Here is a 21,353-nt window from a genome sequence, read left to right on the forward strand (position 1 = left end):
TTTCCCTGACATTGTCGACATCCCCCAAATTGACTGCTTCAGTGTCACTCAAATTGGGCTTAGGTTTCTCTTCGAACTGGCTCAACTCTCTGTTTATCTCTTCGAAGGCATCATCCTCCTTGTATTCCGATTCATCATCGTAATCAATCTCTTGTGCGATTAATTCAGAATCAGATTGATTATTTAGACTGGGTTGAAGATCCGTTGTGCATGCCACATAGTTAGTACCAGTGCAAAGAGAATTGTTCAGAAATAAAAGAAGAAGAAACAAAATTAAAACAAAACAAGAAAAGGAAACTTTCACTCTTTATTAAAATGCAGGATAACAGAGTTTCACACTTTTACTGAATAAAAATCAAAACTGGATTACAACTCTGGAATAATCCAGGAAACAAGAAAGAAAATCCAAAGCCTACTACCAAGACTCCCTCCGGGTAGGAAGAGGAGTAGCTGTCCAACTGTTGATCTTGGCCCTAGGCCCCACAAATTGTATATCCACCCTACTGGAACCTTCTCCAGCTTCTACCATGTTGACACCGGCGAACAACCTTTCAAAGCCCTCATCTAAATCTCCATCTGGCCCAATCATTGGTCCGAGAACTTTCGGGACCGACAACTTTCTAGTACCTGCTATGACAAAGGATCTAGACAGGCACGTGACTGGCTTGGGAAGAACCCACACTTTCTTCTTCATCTTACGGGCATGTCTGACATCTGCTGATGTGGGCTTGAATCCCATCCCAAAGGTCTCTACATTCTTGGGTAAAGAGACAGGTTGGACAATACCTTGAAGTTCAGCCCCCAGACCTTTTCCTGGCACGAACCCGTTACTCAGCATCTCTGAAACTATCATGACGGTGGCAGAAGCTATTCTGGGGTGTGGAATGCTTGTACCCTCAGGGATCTTGTTTGCTGACACTGCATCAAAAATCTGGTAAACCCAAGGGCCTTTGTCATCGTTGGTTTCTATGAATGGCACAATGGCACCTCCTATAGTGCATGCAAAGTCTTCCCCATGCAGCACCACATCTTGTCTGTCCCATTCAAACTTGACCATTTGATGCAATGTGGATGGCACTGCTTTGGCCGCGTGGATCCACGGTCGTCCCAACAAAAGGTTATAAGATACCGCGACATCCAATACCTGGAACTCCATAGTAAACTCGACTGGACCGATGGTCAACTCAAGTACAATATCCCCCACGGTGGCTGTTCCATTTCCGTCAAATCCTCGGATGCAAATGCTATTCTTGTGGATTCTTCCGTGGTCGATCTTCAACTGGTTCAGGGTGGATAATGGACAAATATTGGAGCTTGAGCCATTATCCACCAATGCCCGAGTAACTGCCGAATCTTCACATTTGACAGTTAGGTAGAGAGCTTTATTATGCTCCATGCCCTCCACTGGCAGATCATCATCTGAAAATGTTACCCTGTTCACCTCGAAAATTTTGTTGGCAATCATTTCCAGGTGATTTACAGAAATCTCATTTGGCACATGAGCTTCATTTAGTATCTTCATCAGGGCCCGACGATGTTCATCCGAATGGATGAGTAATGATAGCAGCAAGATCTGGGCCGGTGTTTTCTTCAACTGTTCGACCACGGAGTAATCCTGCACTTTCATCTTCTTTAAGAATTCCTCAGCTTTTTCTTCTGACACAGGTTTCTTTGTTGCAGCTGGATTGGGTCTTCTCAACTCCGCCGGAGCAAAACACCGTCCTGATCGAGTCAGTCCATGCGCCTCACAACTATTCTCCTCCACTTGTTGTCCCTTGTACATCACCACTGCCTTCTCGTACTTCCAAGGCACGGCCTTGCTATCAATCACTGGTGTTTGGACTACTGGCTTTATGATGACTGGTTCCCTGCAGACCCCCTTCACAACAACCACGGTTGCAGATGATGCTCCCGTTATTACCAACTTGGCTGGTTCTGGTTTCCTTGTAGCGGCAGATGGATTCTTCCCCAATATCACCACTGGCTTGACATCTTCCCACTTCAACTGTACCCCTGCTTCCTCATCGATCGATTTTTCTTTCAGAGTGGCACAGATCATCATCACTGTCTGTGAGGGTTTCTTCGGCTCCCCTCCTTCGTGCACAAGCTCGATCATGTGGGCTTCGGGGTGCTTTAGCAATGGGTTCTGGTTAATGTTGGGTGCCTCCGGTGCCTGTACCTCGATCTTGCTGGTATCAATAAGATCTTGTATCGCATGTTTCAGCCTCTAACATTTCTCGGTATCATGTCCGGTAGCTCCCGAACAATATTCATATCTTACCGAGTGATCCATATTTTGGGGTAAGGTATTTGGCAATCTAGGCTCCACGGGATTTAATAAACCCAACTGCCTCAATTTGTGGAACAAGGCAATATAAGTTTCCCCCAACTCAGTAAAAGTTCTTTGCCTCTGCAATCTTTCATTTCTGGAGGCCGGATTTCCCCTGAAACCCATCCCTGGAGGGTTCCTGTAGGCTCTTGGCAGTGGATAGGGGTTTTGTGGTGGGGGGTAGGTGTTATGTGGAGGTGGGTATGTATTGTGGGGAGCCGGCGCGCGCCATTGTGGGCGAACCGGATGTTGGGTGTATGTCTGGGCTTGATGGACGGAGAAGTATTGTTCTTGTGGTGGGTAGTAGGGTTGTGGTGGGTAATTTGGAATGTGTGGGTAGTTTAGATGATGGGGTCTGGGTTGGTAATGAGGGGAAGGACCTCTAGATCTGGACCAATTGCCGACTTCTGTTGTCGTTACCTCTTCTCTCCTTTTCTTTCCGAGCGCACCTCCCGTGCCGCTCTGAATGGCCTGAGTCGTTGCCTTAATTGCCGAGTAACTTAGGATCTTATTGGACTTAAGTCCCTCTTCTATCATGCTTCCCATTTTCACCACTTCATTGAAGGATTTGCCAACTGACGTTATCAAGTGACCGAAGTAAGTTGGCTCTAGAGTTTGTAGAAAGTAATCTACCATTTCCCCCTCTCTCATCGGAGGATCAACTCTGGCTGCGTGTTCCCTCTATCGGAAACCAAATTCCCGGAAGCTCTCCCCAGATTTCTTTTCTAGCTTTAGCAATGTGAGACGGTCTGGGACTATCTCAAGGTTGTACTGGAAATGTACTGTGAAAGCCTGTGCCAAGTCATCCCAGGTGTACCACCTGCTCGGATCTTGTCTCGTGTACCACTCCAGTGCCGACCCACTCAAACTCTGGCCAAAGTAAGCTATTAGTAGCTCATCTTTTCCCCCTCAAAGTGGTCGGCTTTTCAATCTCCGCCGGGACCTCAAAGTGGGGATTATAGGTATGTGGCTCGGGTGCTTTGAATGTGAGTTCAGGAGGGTAATATTGTGTGTCGTGAGCCTGAAACATCAGCTCGCTAGATGATCTGTGCAATGGGGCTGGGGGAGGTGCTACAAAGACGGGAACATTTGGTGGAGGAGGGTTTTGACTGGGTGGTGGGGCTTGGTGATCATAGGCCTCTCTTCCCTGATAGTAGTGATGGCTTGGGAAACTCGTTGAAGGGCCGGTGGAAAGGTATTCCGGCGTGTTTATTGGTTGGAGGGTAGGAGTAACGGGTAGTTCCTTCCCCTTCTAGGCTCTAGATAAGGCTATTCGCATTTCATTCATTTCTAGCCTCATTTTTTCCCTTTTCTCCAAGGCATCCTTCAGCATCTGATTGGCCGTCTTTTCTGACTCAACGCTGTTGTCTAACCCAGTCATGCTTTCTGGTATAGGACCTTTCGATCTTGTTTGATAATGGTACTGTGCCAGCACGCCCTAACAAACTAACTGGTATTGGATTGAAAAACAACAAACTTGTCAGTGTTAGCATCTTAACAAATATTGTAATTGCACATTGGGATGCAATGTTCCTAGGCAGTTAACCATTTCTAACATGCTTTTGCTCTGACCGCACACATCATCCTGGCTTATTTTATTTACCTCTTTCGAGTGTTCCAGAATCTCCTTTTTCTTCTTCTCCCTCTCTCTCTCCCTTTTTTTTTATTTAACAATTACGGTGGAATCCTATAGAGATTGCCTAGGCATCGTGACCCCGCACGAATAAGACCAAGCATAGTTCATGCATAAAGATTTTCAATTTTTCACTACTTAAAACAAACATTACAAACTAAAATCCTTTTTGCAGAAAGAAAATGACAAACACAAACTAAGGTCAGATACAAGTTCCAATACTACAGAAACACTTTGATGTGAAAAGACAATGGACAGACAAACCATAGGCTAAAAAAATATATAAAGAAATATAGACACGAACTACGCATACTCTAAAGCTTCAAATATGGGTGCCCGCGGGGCATCGTTCGGCCTCGCCGCGGGCCTAGGTTCCAAGTCCCTTTTGAGTTGCTCTAATTCATTCATGGTCCGTTTCACATAGATCAGCACTGCTGAGACAAAAGTAGCATGGGTCATGTCTTCACAAGCTCGACATCTTCTAAAAATGGCGCGGGCAATGGCTCTAATCCTGTCCCTTGCTTGCTTCTTTTCTAGAATCAGGCGTTTTATCTGATCACTGCATGTTTTCAATGCCTGAGAATCCTGCATATGCTGATTTTTCAGTTGCCGCACTTCTACCTCCATTTAGGCCAACAAGTCGTAACAGTGTCCGCTTTCAATTTGGAAATCCTCAGCCTGCTTAACTGTTTTACCCTCAAGTGTAGCCACATTTCTCTTCATGTTGGCAAGAGCTTTCTCGTGGTCGTGTTTCAATTGATTCAAGTATCGGCAACGCTTATCTGCTCTTGTACCCCACTGTGCTTTGAGTTTTGCCATGATGTTCTCAAATTTTTCTAAACCATCCCGCCATTCCCTGACTTCATTTTTCAGCCCTTTTATCAACTGCTCATCTGATCGACACCTTGGTTGTTTATCAGGAGCCATTCTCAATTTCTGGATTTGGGCCCTAAGTTCTTTATTTTCTTGGGTCAATCTATTCCTTTCACCTCGATCCGCAGCAACTTGCACACTGTTATTGAATTTCAGACTTTCAACCTGTTGCTTCAACTCACCGATCTCCACCCGATAACCATTTTCCTTTGCTAACCAGTTCCATTGCTCCTGGGATGACTCAGCAAAATCTATGAGATGAGGTCTTTTAGCTGGTCTCTCGCAGGACGTGTCACCTCTGAACCAAGCGTGATACCCCGGGGAAACTTCTCCTTTAGCCGTATCCAACACGCAAGTATTTGCCGTCAAATGTTGACACTCACTCCAGATCTGGCGAACTTCTTTTTCGGGGAACCGACCGTCAGGACTGATTTCAACCACCTGGGTACTCAAGTCTTCATCTTTCGGAACTACTTGATACCTCCCAAGTTGCCTCAAAACCCGATACGGTGCATAGGATTGGATGCTTTTGAGTCCCATTAACAGAAAGTGGGGCCTGGTTGCCGGCATGTATAGGATTTCCTCAACAGGAAACCATCCGAGCGTCCACTGGATTTGGTTGGCAGTGAGAGTTCGGAAGAATGACGTCCAAGCTGTGACTCCCTCGGGTAGACTAACCCCTTTGATTCTTGTGTAAAATTCTCCAATGCAAGTCTTCTCGGGCGAACCGTAACCCAAGAGCTGGGAGCGGTGGCATAAATGATCGATCATCCACATTTGCAACAATAGGTTACATCCCTCGAAAAAGTTGCCCCCGGCTCGGCAAGCAGTGAGAGCCCGGAATATGTCAGCCATAATCATAGGCGCCAGAGTGCTTTTATCTTGGGTGAGCAAGGTACTGACGACCCCAGCTACTTTCAAATCAATGTTTCCGTCTTTCCTTGGGAATACTATAAGACCCAAAAAAGCTATCATAAAAGCTACCAGCCTGTGTTCATCCCACTTTTGTCGGTTATCTCTACTGCATAGTTTGAAGTCTGGCTTATTGAACCCGCCCACGTGGCCGTATCTAGCATATATGAGGCGGAGACTGCAGAAACCTTTTGCAAAATCTGGATGGTGAAATGTTCGGGGTATTTTTAGGGAATCCAGAAACCGGTGTATAGTGACGGCCCTGGGTGCAATCAAGTACTTGAACCTTAACGTAGCTTCATCATTTCCGATGTATCCCGCTATTTCTTCCAATGTCGGGGTGAGCTCAAAGTCCGAGAAGTGGAATACATTATGTGCTGAATCCCAGCAAGTGACCAATGATCTGATAATATCACCCCGAGGCTGGATGTTAAGCAAATCTGGGAGATCTTTCAGATACTTCTTTACTTTGTCTTGCCCTTCCTTTCCTAGGTCATTCCACCATAATCGCAACTCAAAAGGGATCTTGGTCATTATTGAAAAGGGTTCGTTTTGTATTGTGCTCATCCTGCGCATTTATTAAGGTGATTATGCCAACGAAAAACTTTTATTTGACTCAAAATAAAACTATCTATATTCTTTTCCAAGATTTTTTTTTCAAAACGATGGGCTCGGTTTTCAAATGCGGCCTTTTAGCACTTCGAGAACGAAGCATTTAAGGTTGCGAGAGTCAACTGGTCAAAAATCAAAAATGATGACCAAAGATGGCCGTTTATGCAATGTCAGCCTTCCGGCGTCCTGTTTAGGAACATTCGGCTATTTTTGCAAAAAACGGCATCATCCGACTTATTTATAACGAAAATTAAAATAGACTTTTTGGATATTTTTTTACAAAAGGGAGGTTGGACCCGATGAGGGTTGCCTACGTATCTCACACCCAGTGAGAATCAAACCATCGTAGTTCGGGCCAATAAACCAATTAATTTTGAAAACAAATATATTTTCCATTTTTTAGCAAAAGACACTATTTTTCCTTCCTGTTTGTTTTTTGAAAACAAAGCAAACTAAAATAAAGGATTCTTTCCTACACTGAATGTTTTTATTTCTCTCTATTTTTTTTTATTATGGGTAAATAAATAAAAAATTAAAAAGTAAAATATTTTTTTAAAAAATTCGGGAGAGTTCTGATAGTACTTGGACACTCGGTTTTCTAAAAGAATCAATTAACTCCTTATTTGTTATTTCTCTCTTTCTCTCCCTTTTTTTTCAATTTTCCAACGTTCCCAAGATTAAAGCCGGTCAACATGCGGGTTTGGAACAAATAAATGCACAACATAAATAGGATGCATCAGGATGGTCTTTTCATTTCAGGTTGCTAATCCTAGACGGACCCAACCCCTGTGTTGAGTCCCCTAAGTCAAATGCAACATGATGCAAATAATCGTTCCTACTAGGGATCCGACATGAAGTTTTGTTATATTAAGTTTCAAACCTGGGTTTTTTGTTCTAAACCTGGCTTACCTGAGCGGACAACTCGAGTCGAGGAGGGGGCAACTTTCTGGGAACCAAAAGGCCATCCGGCTTAGTAACTTGTCCGAGCCTCTTTTTTATTTCAGGGTATGACACTAACAGAATAGGGAGTCTCAACCAGTAAGCACATCCCAGAGGTGAGGAGAGAAGGGTTCAACACAGTTTATATATACAGTCAGATAATATCAAAGCGGTAACAAGACATCATTTTGCACATTAAGCATGTATCATATGAAAATATCAGATAATAAAGCAACATTATAACAATTTATCAAAGGCTCGAATTTCTAACCCTGAACCAGTGGTTCTGGGTAAAATACCCCAGCAGAGTCGCCAGAGCTGTCACACCTCCTTTTTCCGGCACCCGCAGGGGCGCAGAGGGAGTTTTTCCAATTAAAGGACAACCGAAATGGGATTTGTTTATTTATTTCAGAGTTTCCACTTGGGAGATTTAGGGTGTCCCAAGTCACCAATTTAATCCCGAATCGAGGAAAAGAATGACTCTATTTAACAGTCTGCGCACCAAAAATCCGGATAAGGAATTCTTTTAACCCGGGAGAAGGTGTTAGGCATTCCCGAGTTTCGTGGTTCTAGCACGGTCGCTCAACTGTCATATTCGACTTGATTATCTGATTTTATACAATTATGAACTTATGTGCAAATTTTAACCCTTAGCCTCTTTTATTATTATTATTTATTTATTGTTATTATTTTACGGAGAATTGCAACATTGTGAAAACGTATTTCAGACCACGTCGCAATCAATGCACCCATGGTTATCGACACATTTCGACTCCGTTGAGATTTGGATTTGGGTTACATAAATGCACACCCATATTTAAGAAAATAATTTGTTAAAGACACGCCTAGAACGACTAGCGTATTGTTGTTTTGGGAAAGGCCGTAAAATTTTTCTAGACGGCCAACTCCGATGTTCTAAGTATTTAATGCATACATTTGTGAGGGCCCCGCAATCTATACATTTTACTAGGCGAGGCTCATCTCATTTATTTTAAGTGGACAAATCCTAAAGCGACTACATTTTTCTATTAAAATTAGTCTCTAAAATAAAGAAAGAAAATCCTAATTAATTACGAGCTTAAAAATAATAACACATAACATACTAATTACTAGATTAAGACAAATATCAATAGAAAGGAATTTTACTAAAAATAAATTAAAAAAAATTTCGAAATTGTAAAAAATTTACGAAGTTCGACAATTAAAAATCAAAAGATCCTGATTATAGCTAACTTAAAGCTTACATTGTTATAAAAAAAACTATTGAAATTAGTTATTCAAAACCATTTAAAACTAGATTTAACCATAATTACTAAAGCTTATTAAAAAGTTTATTAAACTTAAATGTTGACTCATCTTGCTCAAACTCGCGCCTAATGGATTAATGCTCTTAGCCTTGCAACGTTGAATCACCCATTAAAACATCACTCAGTTATTGGCCTATTATATGAAAATATTTTGTAAAAAAAAATATTTTTTTTATTTTTTACAAATTTCTTTTTCAACTTTTTTTTTTCAAAAAAAAACTGAATAAATGACGAAAAAAATAAAATAATAATAATTAAAAAAACGAAAATATTTGTATGCCTGCAGATTCTACAAAATTATTGGCCTATTATGTTTGCCTAATATTTGCGAGCCTTTGTTATTAACAAAATTTAAAGATAGAAAGAAAACTCAAATTGCTTCTATTTCAAAATTTGCAAATTCAAATCTAGAGTTTACTAACCTTCCCTCAAATTAAGTCGGTTTCCCGTATTGAATATTTACTAACGATTTGAATGCGATTTTAAGCTAAAAAATTAACAAAGCCGAAACTAATACTTATGGTGTTCATACTGACACCCATCCACTAGTCCCGCAGTTTAATATTTCACATAATAAATACTTCTACCATTTACATAACATGAGACGCATAATGAATATTTAACTAAAATGCGAATATTCTATAATTAAAAAAAACTTAAATCTTCCGGCCATTTCATTTCATCTTCAATACATATGTTGAAATGATTCAGAGTAGTGTACCTGGTATTTGAATACAAAGAAAGGAAGAATAGGATCAGCAGCAGTAGCAACAGCGCGACAACAACAAACAATCAACAGTCAGAAAACCCAGTAGTAGACTTGAAAACCGAACAGAAATTCCAGCAACCACCCAATAAAGCAATAACAAAGGACCAACAGTTAACTCAAGAAACCAATTGAAAATCCCGGAAGCAAACAGTAGGCAGAAATCACACTCAGGAATATACGGAATATAGTATTAAGATATTTTAGAAATCCTCTTCTTCAAGATTAAAAGTATATTCTTATCTCCTCTTTAGTTCTGAAATTTTTTATCTCTCCCAAAAAATTCTCCTCCTATTAAGTGTCAAATGAGTCTCTTATATATCCAAGCAAGACCCAATCCTTCCACTATGTGCACCCTTTAACTTTTATTATTACTCACACTTTTACTTTAGTAAAAGTAATCAACGTGGGCCCTCCGTGTTCTCTCTTTTTGAAAAGTAGTCAAAGTGGGCCCTCATGTTCCCTCTTTTTGCAAAGTAGACATCATTACGCGCTTTTTCCTTTTTGCTTTTATCATTATGTCTGGTCCCCACCATAATTAAATAATCCGTAATTGGTTAATTCCCGTTTTACCCCTAAAACTACTGTTACGCCCCGATTCAAAATCTGTTTAACTTCAAAATTATCTAAGAACCTAAAATTAAATTACCAGCTATAACCAATCCTTAATCCAGTTCAATCAACGAATTCCAACTTAAACTATGAACAACAAATCAACAATCGAAATTATTTTGACTGAACGATATTTTTTAACAACACATATATTTGCATATTCAACAATATTAACAAACAAATATATTCAAATTAAACAAAATAAATGAACAGATTCAAATCACTAAAACTCAACTAATCAATTAATCTTCAAATTAAATCCAACAATATTATAACAAAGATTCATGATTCAAACAAAATCAAAAATTACAAACCAAAACATAAACTCACATTAATTCACTAGATTAAAACGAACTTCTAACAATCAATAAACACGAATTAAATCTAAATTAAACAACAAAGAACGGATTCAAGCGATTAAACTAACATATTTCTATATTACAACTTAATTCTTTTAAACGAATAAAATAAACCGAAGAAGAAATAATTGATTGAATTTCAACTTGAATCTAACCATATTAAAATTAAACTAACAATTTCTTTTACAAAAATAAATAAAAACACATGAAACAAACCAAAATAAGTAATTAAATTTCAATTGATTATAACAACATTAAAAATTAAACTAACAATTTCTTTTACAAAAACAAATAAAACACATGAAATAAACTGAAAAACAATTAATTAAATTTCAAATCGAATCTAACAACATTAAAATCAAACTAACAATTTCTTTTATAAATTAAACTAAAATTAAGCTAACAATTTCTTTTACATACTATCAATTTCAATTTGAATCTATCAACATTAAAATTAAACCAACAATTTTCTTTTTGAATCTCACAACATTAAAATTAAACTAACAATTTCTTTTACAAATTAAACTAAAATTAAGCTAACAAATTCTTTTACATACTAACAATTTCAACTTGAATTTAACAACATTAGAATTAAACTAACAATTTTCTTTTTGAATCTAACAACATTAAAATTAAACTAACAATTTCTTTTTACATAAATAAATAAAAGCACATGAAATAAACTGAAAAACTAATTAATCAAAGTTCCATTTAAATCTGAAAATTAAATCAACAAAACATATGAACAAACTAGAAAATTAATTCAACAATAGACACGAACAAAATAAGAATCGAACATTTATCGATTTTAGATCCGAGAATATCAAAACAAAAATACGGGCAACATGAAACTCAAATCTACTAACCAGATCGAAGCGACGACGAACTCGAACGGAAAGTAGTTTGGTTGTTTGGAAAAGGACGGAAAAGGAAGCATGGAAGCAGCGCGAACAATGAAGAAACGCAACAGCAACAATGACATGATCTTGGAGAAGGAGAATCCAACGTGATCTTGGAGGATAAGGAGCGCGGGCAGCAGCAAATGGACAGTGAAGAACGCAGCAGCAGTCCGAAGCTAGATGGTCCTCTTGTTCAGGTGTCGTTTGGTGGTTGTCCATGGCAGCGTGGCAGCAGCCATGGCTGGAGCAACTTGCCGGATGAAGAAGGAGAAGCAGCAGTAGCGACGGGCGAAGAAGAAGAAACAACGAGCAACAATACGACGGGATCTCGTGCTCGTTTGAAGAGCTTGGAGACGCAGCCATGGCGGACAGCAATGATGAGATCTTTTGATCATTTTGAAGAGCTATAAACGCAGCCATGGCGGGCAGCATGTGACGAGGAAGAAGAAGCAAAGCAATGGATGCAGTGGCAAGATCTTAAAGACGCAACCATGGCGGACAAGAGAGGGAGATCGACGAGTTGTGTGTGTATGCGTCGCGTATGTGTGTGTATATGTGCTGTGTGTGACGTGAGGGAGAAGGGGTGTGAGGGGGAGGGGCTGCCATGGGAGGATATTTGGAGAAGAAAGAGAGAAAGAGAGGAAGAAGAAAAGAGAGGGGGGGGGGGTTACGGGTAGTCTTAGGTTTTTCTTTTGATTTTTGTTTTTGTTTTGTTTTTTTGTGAAAAATGAAAGAAAAAAAATGAAAATGGGGTTTGGGTCTTTTTGGGTTATGGACTGGGTCGACCCAGTTCGAAATGGACTGGGTCGTTTGGGAAGATTGGGTCTCTTTGGGCCTGTGACTTACAATTGAAGAAAAGGCCCAATCCGATCTCTTCTATTTTTATCCTTTTCTATTTATTCAATTTCCTAAATAATAATAAAGCTAGAATGCTAAGATTAAATTATAAAATCCAAAATTATCTGGAAATACTAATTAACTCTTAATAACAGTTAACACACAATTAAATAGCGACTAACGAGAAAATCACCCAATTTGGACATTAAATGCTAAAAATGCAGAGTACATTATTTTTATGATTTTTTCATTTTGTAAACAAACTTAATTAAATATTAAACTCAAATGCAACATATTTTTTATATTTTTTATTAACCTAACAAATAAACATGCAAAGACAAAATGCAAATAATTACACAGAAATGCCACGAAGAACACAAAAATTGCACACAAGGAAAATTATTTTATTTTGAATTTTTGGGAGTAATTCTTTCATAGGGCAAAAATCACGTGCTTACAGCTGCCCCTCTTTGCCCGAAGAGACACGAAGGGTTTTCGTGCAAAGATAAAGCGAGCGATTTTTGCCCATCCGAGTACTCCGTGTGAAGCATTTTTTGAAAAAGGTTTAACCGAACCTTTGCTTCAAAGGTTTCCTACATATCCCTGGCTAAAGGGGAATTAGGTTAATGTAGTTCGGGAAGTTTTGGTAGCTGGGACTACCATGGGACTGCGATGTTACTGCTGTTGCACGCTATTACCACTGCTTATCGATCTCCTTGTTACACCGTGATTAAAAGAAAACAAGAGGCTAGGCTAGACTACGGATCATAAAATCTCATCTATCTTTAACTCGTTCTTGTTGACCTGCTTTCTTGTCGGCTTGTGCTTCTTCTGGGGCCTTTCTTCCGAGAACTTGGGGATGAAACTGGCCTCTTGCTTTTCTGAATACCAGTTTTCATCATTTTGTTCGATCCGCTGGGGATATGGCCTCCTTCATTAAGCTTTTCGGTGGTTCCTCTGGGGATACAGCTTTCTTCATCAGATTTGTTATGCTGGGCATAATTTGATGTTCATAGGCCGCTTCTTTCAAGACGCGACTCGTGTGCTTGAATTTGTGCTAGGACCTCTTGTTGCAACCTTCTGTTTTCCGATGCTGAGGATTTTTTATTATTTTCTGCTGGGGATTCCTGTTGTAACCTTCTGCATTCCGGTGGGTTACTGATTTCAAGATCTGCAGTATATGACTGAAACGTATTCCTCTCGTTATACAGGTGGGTGCCTGAGTGAAAATATGAAATGTATGCCCGCATTATACTGGTGGGCGCCTAGAACATGAAATGAAAAACTGAAAGGTATGCCCGCATTATACTGGTGGGGCGACCGAGGACATGAAATGAGAAAGATAGAAATGTATTCCCGCATTATACTGGTGGGCGCCTAGGACATGGAAATGAAAAACTGAAATGTATGCCCGCATTATACTGGTGGACGACCGATGAAATGAAAACAAAAATGTATGCCCGCATTATACTGGTGGGCGACCGAGGACATAAAATGAAAAGACAGAAATGTATTCCCGCATTATACTGGTGGGCGCCTAGAACAGGAAATGAAAAACTGAAAGGTATGCCCGCATTATACTGGTGGGCGACCGAGGACATGAAATGAAAAGACAGAAATGTATTCCCGCATTATACTGGTGGGCGCCTAGAACAGGAAATGAAAAACTGAAAGGTATGCCCGCATTATACTGGTGGGCGACCGAGGACATGAAATGAAAAACTGAAAGGTATGCCCGCATTATACTGGTGGGCGACCGAGGACAGGAAATGAAAAACTGAAAGGTATGCCCGCATTATACTGGTGGGCGACCGAGGACAGGAAATGAAAAACTGAAAGGTATGCCCGCATTATACTGGTGGGCGACCGAGGACATGAAATGAAAAACTGAAAGGTATGCCCGCATTATACTGGTGGGCGACCGAGGACATGAAATGAAAAGACATAAATGTATTCCCGCATTATACTGGTGGGCGCCTAGAACAGGAAATGAAAAACTGAAAGGTATGCCCGCATTATACTGGTGGGCGACCGAGGACATGAAATGAAAAACTGAAAGGTATGCCCGCATTATACTGGTGGGCGACCGAGGACATGAAATGAAAAACTGAAAGGTATGCCCGCATTATACTGGTGGGCGACCGAGGACAGGAAATGAAAAACTGAAAGGTATGCCCGCATTATACTGGTGGGCGACCAAGGACACGAAATGAAAAGACATAAATGTATTCTTGCATTATACTGGTGGGTGACCGAGGACAGGAAATGAAAAACTGAAAGGTATGCCCGCATTATACTGGTGGGCGACCGAGGACATGAAATGAAAAACTGAAAGGTATGCCCGCATTATACTGGTGGGCGACCGAGGACATGAAATGAAAAGACATAAATGTATTCCCGCATTATACTGGTGGGCGCCTAGAACAGGAAATGAAAAACTGAAAGGTATGCCCGCATTATACAGGTGGGCGCCTAAGGACATGAAATGAAAAACTGAAATGTATGCCCGCATTATACTAGTGGGCGACCGAGGACATGGAATGAAAAATTGAAAGGTATGCCCGCATTATACTGGTGGGCGGCCGAGGACAGGAAATGAAAAACTGAAAGGTATGCCCGCATTATACTGGTGGGCGACCGAGGACATGAAATGAAAAGACATAAATGTATTCCCGAATTATACTGGTGGGCGCCTAGAACAGGAAATGAAAAACTGAAAGGTATGCCCGCATTATACAGGTGGGCGCCTAATTCTAAGTAATAACTTGAATTTGTTTCCTCGTGTCTCCGAGAAAATTTTCAACGGTGGCAGAAAATTTTCTGCCCCAGTTCTGGTGCCTTTCTTTGTGACATGTTTTTCGCCATTAATAAGATTTCCTTTTCCTGCTTCAAATCAAAGAAAATTTGTTAGTTTTAAAACATGGTGAGTGGTCGTGCCGCTCCTGCTGGGGATGGTTCTTCCCTTTCTCCCTTATTCCTGTTTGGCGTTCCCAAAACTTGTTGGGGATGCTATTATTTGCTGGGGATAACATTCTGCTAGGGATGGTTCTTCCATTTATTACTTCTCCGTTCTGTGTCTTGAAACTTGCTGGGGGTTATTTTGCTGAAAATGCATTTTCCTTTCTTCCCTTCCCACTCTGTGTTGTCCTACTACCTCGGAACTTTGGTCGATAATCGGTTGGAGTTCTGTTGGGGATCCTCTTGGAACTTAGCCCACGATTTCTTCAACATGCTGTTTTTCCGGTTCTTTCCCGTACTTTCCTTGCCATTTTAGACAAATATTATTCGGCCTTGCAACCAACGTCTTTTGTCTTATTGCCTTGTCTCTGGCCTGTCCTCTTCTCATTTTGCATTGTACCATTTTGGCAACTGGTAGTAAGCTTTGAAAGACCTTTCTAAAAAATAAATTTTTGGAGAAAGTCTTTTAAACAAAGAAATGAAAGGATAGAAAAAGAGAAAATCTTTCTAAACAAATGCTGGAGAAAAGAAAAGAAATGAACTTATCTGGGTGGTATAACTGATTCCAACGATCATGTCGTGCATTCCGGATTAATCAACCCAGTCTATTTGTGTCGATCAATCTTTCTGTTGTCCTCACTTCCTAGGGATAAATAGGTGTCCCAATTCTTCGCAAAATGCAGATTCCTTCCGCTAATCTATCTTGTCGCCTCATAGTGCCCTTCGAGGGGTTTTCACTAATAAGACTCTCTCTGTTCTCACATCTCCCGTCGCCTTATGGTGCCTGTGAAGATTTTCACCGATAAGACTCTCTCATTTTGCTTCTCTCAGCCGGGGATTGGAGTATTGCCGGTAAGATTCTCTCTGCTGGGAATTCTTATGGCTATCAATTCTTTCAGCTCATGATTCTTATTCGGTCGGGGACCAACGTGTTATCCTCGACTTTCACTTGACTGTCTTGGCACCTCTCAAATACTGATCGGGAGGTCTTTTTTGGGATATCAGTATGGGTTTTATGTGGGACTTAAAATAAAGGATATAATAATTCAAAATAACTTTGATGGGTGAAACATTATAACTCTTGGAATCAAAACCTTCTCTTTTTTTTAAAAAAAAAATTTTAAACATAACTTCTGCCCCAGTTTTTCTCGGGGAATTTTTGACTTTTGTTACATTACGACCGATTCGTGAGGCGCCTACGTATCCTCTTTGAGGAATCAGGCCGAACGTAGTTCACTCGGTTCCATTATTTTTCTTTTGCGAACTTCCTTTTTTTTGTTATTATTTTCCTTCTTTTCTTTTTTTTCATTATTTTTCATTTTTGTTAATGGTTTCAAGAGAGGGGTATGAAAGAATAAGTAAGGCTCAAAGGGGTAAAACAAGGGTAACAGTGTTTGGATAGAAGAAAGAATTGCCTCTGTCATTTCATTATCCGATAAACACCAAGTATAGACAAACAAATAAACAACAAAAGAGAATTACACGTAATATCTCTTGACTGCATCAGAATTGATAGCCATGTCGATGCATCTTCCTTCGACATCTGTCAGACATAAAGCGCCGTTGGATAATACTCTGGTCACGACATACGGCCCTTGCCAATTCGGGGCGAACTTGCCTTTTGCCTCAATCTGATGTGGGAGGATCCGTTTCAATACCTGCTGCCCCACTTCAAATTTCCTGGGGCGCACCTTCTTATTGTATGCTCTTGCCATTCTATTCTGATATAATTGGCCATGGCATACTGCTGCCAATCTTTTTTCATCAATTAAGCTCAACTGCTCTAGTCGGGCTTTGACCCATTCATCATCATCAATCCCGGCCTCAGCGACAATTCGAAGGGATGGAATTTCAACTTCTGCTGGTATTACTGCTTCAGTTCCGTATACCAACAAATAAGGAGTCGCACCTATTGAAGTACGAACAGTAGTGCGGTATCCCAACAATGCAAATGGTAGCTTTTCATGCCATTGTCTGGATCCTTCAACCATTTTCCTCAATATCTTCTTTATGTTTTTGTTGGCTGCCTCAACCGCTCCATTCGCCTTGGGCCTATACGGGGTGGAATTACGGTGTGTAATCTTAAACTGTTCACATACTTCTCTCATCAAGTTGCTGTTAAGATTAGCACCATTGTCCGTGATTATCACTTTCGGGATCCCAAATCTACAGATGATATGGGAATGGACAAAATCCACCACTGCCTTCTTGGTTACTGACTTGAAAGTTTTGGCTTCAACCCACTTAGTGAAATAATCGATGGTTACCAAAATGAACCTGTGACCGTTCGAAGCTGCCGGCTCAATAGGCCCAATGAAATCCATGCCCCATGCCACAAATAGCCATGGTGTTGACATTGTGTGGAATTCCGTTGGTGGAGAATGAATCAGATCTCTGTGGATTTGACACTGATGGCACTTTCGCACGAAACTGATACAATCATGCTCCATAGTGAGCCAATAATATCCCGCTCGCAGAATCTTCTTTGCCAATACATATCCGCTCATATGGGCCCCACAGACTCCAACATGTACATCTGTCATCACTATCGTGGCTTGACCCGCATCAATACATCTCAGCAATCCCAGATCTGGGGTTCTTTAGTACAACATTCCTCCGCTGAGGAAAAATCCATTTGCCAGTTGTCGAATGGCTCTCTTTTGATCTCCGGTTGCCTGCTCCGGATATATCCCCATCCTGAGATATTCCTTGACATCATAAAACCATGGTTCTCCATCCATTTCTTCTTCTATCACATTGCAGTAGGCATGCTGATCACGAACCTGAATATGCAACGGGTCAACATGGATTTTGTCTGGATGGTGCAACATCGATGCCAAAGTGGCTAAAGCATCGGCCACCTCATTGTGAACTCTCGGGATGTGTCTGAACTCCACTGATCGAAATTGCTTGCTCAGATCGTGCAAACATTGTCGATAAGGTATAAGCTTTAAATCATGTGTTTCCCATTCACCCTGAATCTGATGTACTAGGAGGTCCGAGTCTCCCAAGACCAAGACGTCCTGAACATCCATGTCTGCAGCCAATCGTAGGCCCAAAATGCATGCCTCATATTCAGCCATGTTGTTGGTACAATAGAAACGTAGCCGAGCTGTAACAGGATAGTGATGTCCTGTTTCAGAAATAAGTACCGCTCCTATTCCAACCCCTTTCGCATTCGCAGCCCCATCAAAGTAAAGCTTCCATCCTGGTTCCTCAGTCAGTTCTAACTCCTTTATATGCATCACTTCTTCATCTGGAAAATACGTCCTTAAAGGCTCGTATTCTTCATCAATAGGATTCTTAGCCAAGTGATCAACCAATGCTTGGGCTTTCATGGCCGTCCTCGTCACATAGACAATGTCGAACTCTGTGAGTAATATCTGCCATTTTGCCAATCTCCCTGTGGGCATAGGCTTCTGGAAAATATACTTCAATGGATCCAGGCATAAAATAAGGTAAGTGGTGTATGACGACAGATAATGCTTGAACTTCTGTGCTACCCAAGTTAGGGCACAACATGTCTTCTCAAGCTGAGTGTACTTGACCTCATAGACTGTAAACTTCTTGCTGAGATAATAGATGGCTTGCTCTTTCCTTCCTGTGATGTCATGTTGCCCCAGTACGCACCCAAATGAATTCTCCAGTACCGTTAGATAGAGAATCAACGGTCTTCCTGGTTCAGGTGGAACCAACACAGGTGGGTTTGACAGATACCCCTTGATTTGGTCGAAGGCTTCCTGACATTCTGTCGTCCACTCTATTGCAGCATCTTTCCTCAGTAGCCGAAAAATGGGTTCACAAGTCGCTGTGAGCTGAGCGATGAACCTACTGATATAGTTCAACCTTCCCAACAGACTCATTACTTCTGTTTTATTCCTCGGGGGCGGCAATTCCTAGATGGATTTGATCTTTGACGGGTCCAACTCAATGCCTCGCCGACTGACGATGAATCCCAACAGCTTTCTAGATGGAACACCAAACGCACATTTGGCTGGGTTGAGCTTAATGTCGTACCTTCGAAGTCTTTCAAAAAACTTCCTAAGATCTGTTACGTGGTCTTCCTGACGCTTGGATTTGATGATCACATCATCTACGTACACCTCAATCTCTTTGTACATCATATCATGGAACACAGTAGTCATTGCTCTCATGTACGTTGCCCCAGCGTTCTTTAAACCGAATGGCATTACCCGATAGCAATAAGTCCCCCATGGCGTAATAAAAGTTGTCTTCTCTGCATCTTCTTTATCCATCAGAATCTGATGATACCCGGCATAGCAATCCATAAAAGATCCGATTTCTCGTCCGGCGCAATTGTCGATCAAGATATGGATATTGGGTAAGGGAAAGTTATCTTTTAGGCTGGCCCTGTTCAGATTGCGGTAGTCGACGCATACCCTGATCTTCCCATCTTTCTTTGATACTGGCACAACTTTAGCTAACCAATCAGGATATCGAGTGACCCGAATAACCTTTGCTTGCAACTGCTTGGTTACTTCTTCTTTAATCTTCACACTCACATCTGTCTTGAAATTCCTCAATTTCTGCTTGACGGGAGGGCATCCCGGGTCAGTGGGTAATTTGTGAACCACTAGCTTAGTGCTTAAACCAGGCATGTCATCATACGACCACGCAAAAACGTCTTTAAACTCAGTGAGTGCTTTGATTAGTTCTTCCCTGATGCTAGGCTCAATGTGGATGCTGATTTTGGTTTCCCTGACAATGTCGACATCCCCCAAATTGACTGCTTCAATGTCACTCAAATTGGGCTTAGGTTTCTCTTCGAACTGGCTCAACTCTCTGTTTATCTCTTCGAAGGCATCATCCTCCTTGTATTCCGATTCATCATCGTAATCAATCTCTTGTACGATTAATTCAGAATCAGATTGATTATTTAGACTGGGTTGAAGATCCGTTGTGCATGCCACATAGTTAGTACCAGTGCAAAGAGAACTGTTCAGAAATAAAAGAAAAAGAAACAAAATTAAAACAAAACAAGAAAAGGAAACTTTCACTCTTTATTAAAATGCAGGATAACAGAGTTTCACACTTTTACTGAATAAAAATCAAAACTGGATTACAACTCTGGAATAATCCAGGAAACAAGAAAGAAAATCCAAAGCCTACTACCAAGACTCCCTCCGGGTAGGAAGAGGAGTAGCTGTCCAACTGTTGATCTTGGCCCTAGGCCCCACAAATTGTATATCCACCCTACTGGAACCTTCTCCAGCTTCTACCATGTTGACACCGGCGAACAACCTTTCAAAGCCCTCATCTAAATCTCCATCTGGCCCAATCATTGGTCCGAGAACTTTCGGGACCGACAACTTTCTAGTACCTGCTCTGACAAAGGATCTAGACAGGCACGGGACTGGCTAGGGAAGAACCCACACTTTCTTCTTCATCTTACGGGCATGTCTGACATCTGCTGATGTGGGCTTGAATCCCAGCCCAAAGGTCTCTACATTCTTGGGTAAAGAGACAGGTTGGACAATACCTTGAAGTTCAGCCCCCAGACCTTTTCCTGGCACGAACCCGTTACTCAGCATCTCTGAAACTATCATGACGGTGGCAGAAGCTATTCTGGGGTGTGGAATGCTTGTACCCTCGGGGATCTTGTTTGCTGACACTGCATCAAAAATCTGGTAAACCCAAGGGCCTTTGTCATCGTTGGTTTCTATGAATGGCACAATGGCACCTCCTATAGTGCATGCAACGTCTTCCCCATGCAGCACCACATCTTGTCTGTCCCATTCAAACTTGACCATTTGATGCAATGTGGATGGCACTGCTTTGGCCGCGTGGATCCACGGTCGTCCCAACAAAAGGTTATAAGATACCGCGACATCCAATACCTGGAACTCCATAGTAAACTCGACTGGACCGATGGTCAACTCAAGTACAATATCCCCCACGGTGGCTGTTCCATTTCCGTCAAATCCTCGGACGCAAATGCTATTCTTGTGGATTCTTCCGTGGTCGATCTTCAACTGGTTCAGGGTGGATAATGGACAAATATTGGCGCTTGAGCCATTATCCACCAATGCCCGAGTAACTGCCGAATCTTCACATTTGACAGTTAGGTAGAGAGCTTTATTATGCTCCGTGCCCTCCACTGGCAGATCATCATTTGAAAATGTTACCCTGTTCACCTCGAAAATTTTGTTGGCAATCATTTCCAGGTGATTTACAAAAATCTCATTTGGCACATGAGCTTCATTTAGTATCTTCATCAGGGCCCGACGATGTTCATCCGAATGGATGAGTAATGATAGCAGCAAGATCTGGGCCGGTGTTTTCTTCAACTGTTCGAC

At 41.2% G+C, this 21,353-nt stretch overlaps 2 protein-coding genes across 3 annotated transcripts; both read right to left on the reverse strand.

Annotated features, from left to right (window-relative positions):
- Nucleotides 1-415: 415 nt before the first annotated feature.
- On the reverse strand, nucleotides 416-10,631 carry LOC142172928 (uncharacterized). 2 transcript variants are annotated; one of them, XM_075237014.1, is made up of 2 exons: nucleotides 9,327-10,631; nucleotides 416-6,315 (listed from the first exon to the last, which is right to left on the reverse strand). In XM_075237014.1, exon 2 carries the CDS (start codon nucleotides 2,114-2,116, stop codon nucleotides 416-418), a length of 1,701 nt encoding a protein of 566 aa, XP_075093115.1. In that variant the 5' UTR covers nucleotides 2,117-6,315; nucleotides 9,327-10,631. The 2 variants fall into 2 exon arrangements, with proteins under 2 accessions (XP_075093115.1, XP_075093114.1); XM_075237013.1 differs by having other exon boundaries at nucleotides 2,123-6,315; nucleotides 9,327-10,616.
- On the reverse strand, nucleotides 8,889-19,984 carry LOC142172929 (uncharacterized). The gene is made up of 2 exons (XM_075237015.1): nucleotides 11,209-19,984; nucleotides 8,889-9,326 (listed from the first exon to the last, which is right to left on the reverse strand). Exon 1 carries the CDS (start codon nucleotides 18,897-18,899, stop codon nucleotides 17,637-17,639), a length of 1,263 nt encoding a protein of 420 aa, XP_075093116.1. The 5' UTR covers nucleotides 18,900-19,984; the 3' UTR covers nucleotides 8,889-9,326; nucleotides 11,209-17,636.
- Between the last annotated feature and the right edge of the window lie 1,369 nt (nucleotides 19,985-21,353).

The sequence above is a fragment of the Nicotiana tabacum genome, chromosome 18, assembly GCF_000715075.1.
Source record: "Nicotiana tabacum cultivar K326 chromosome 18, ASM71507v2, whole genome shotgun sequence".
Taxonomy (NCBI): domain Eukaryota; kingdom Viridiplantae; phylum Streptophyta; class Magnoliopsida; order Solanales; family Solanaceae; genus Nicotiana; species Nicotiana tabacum.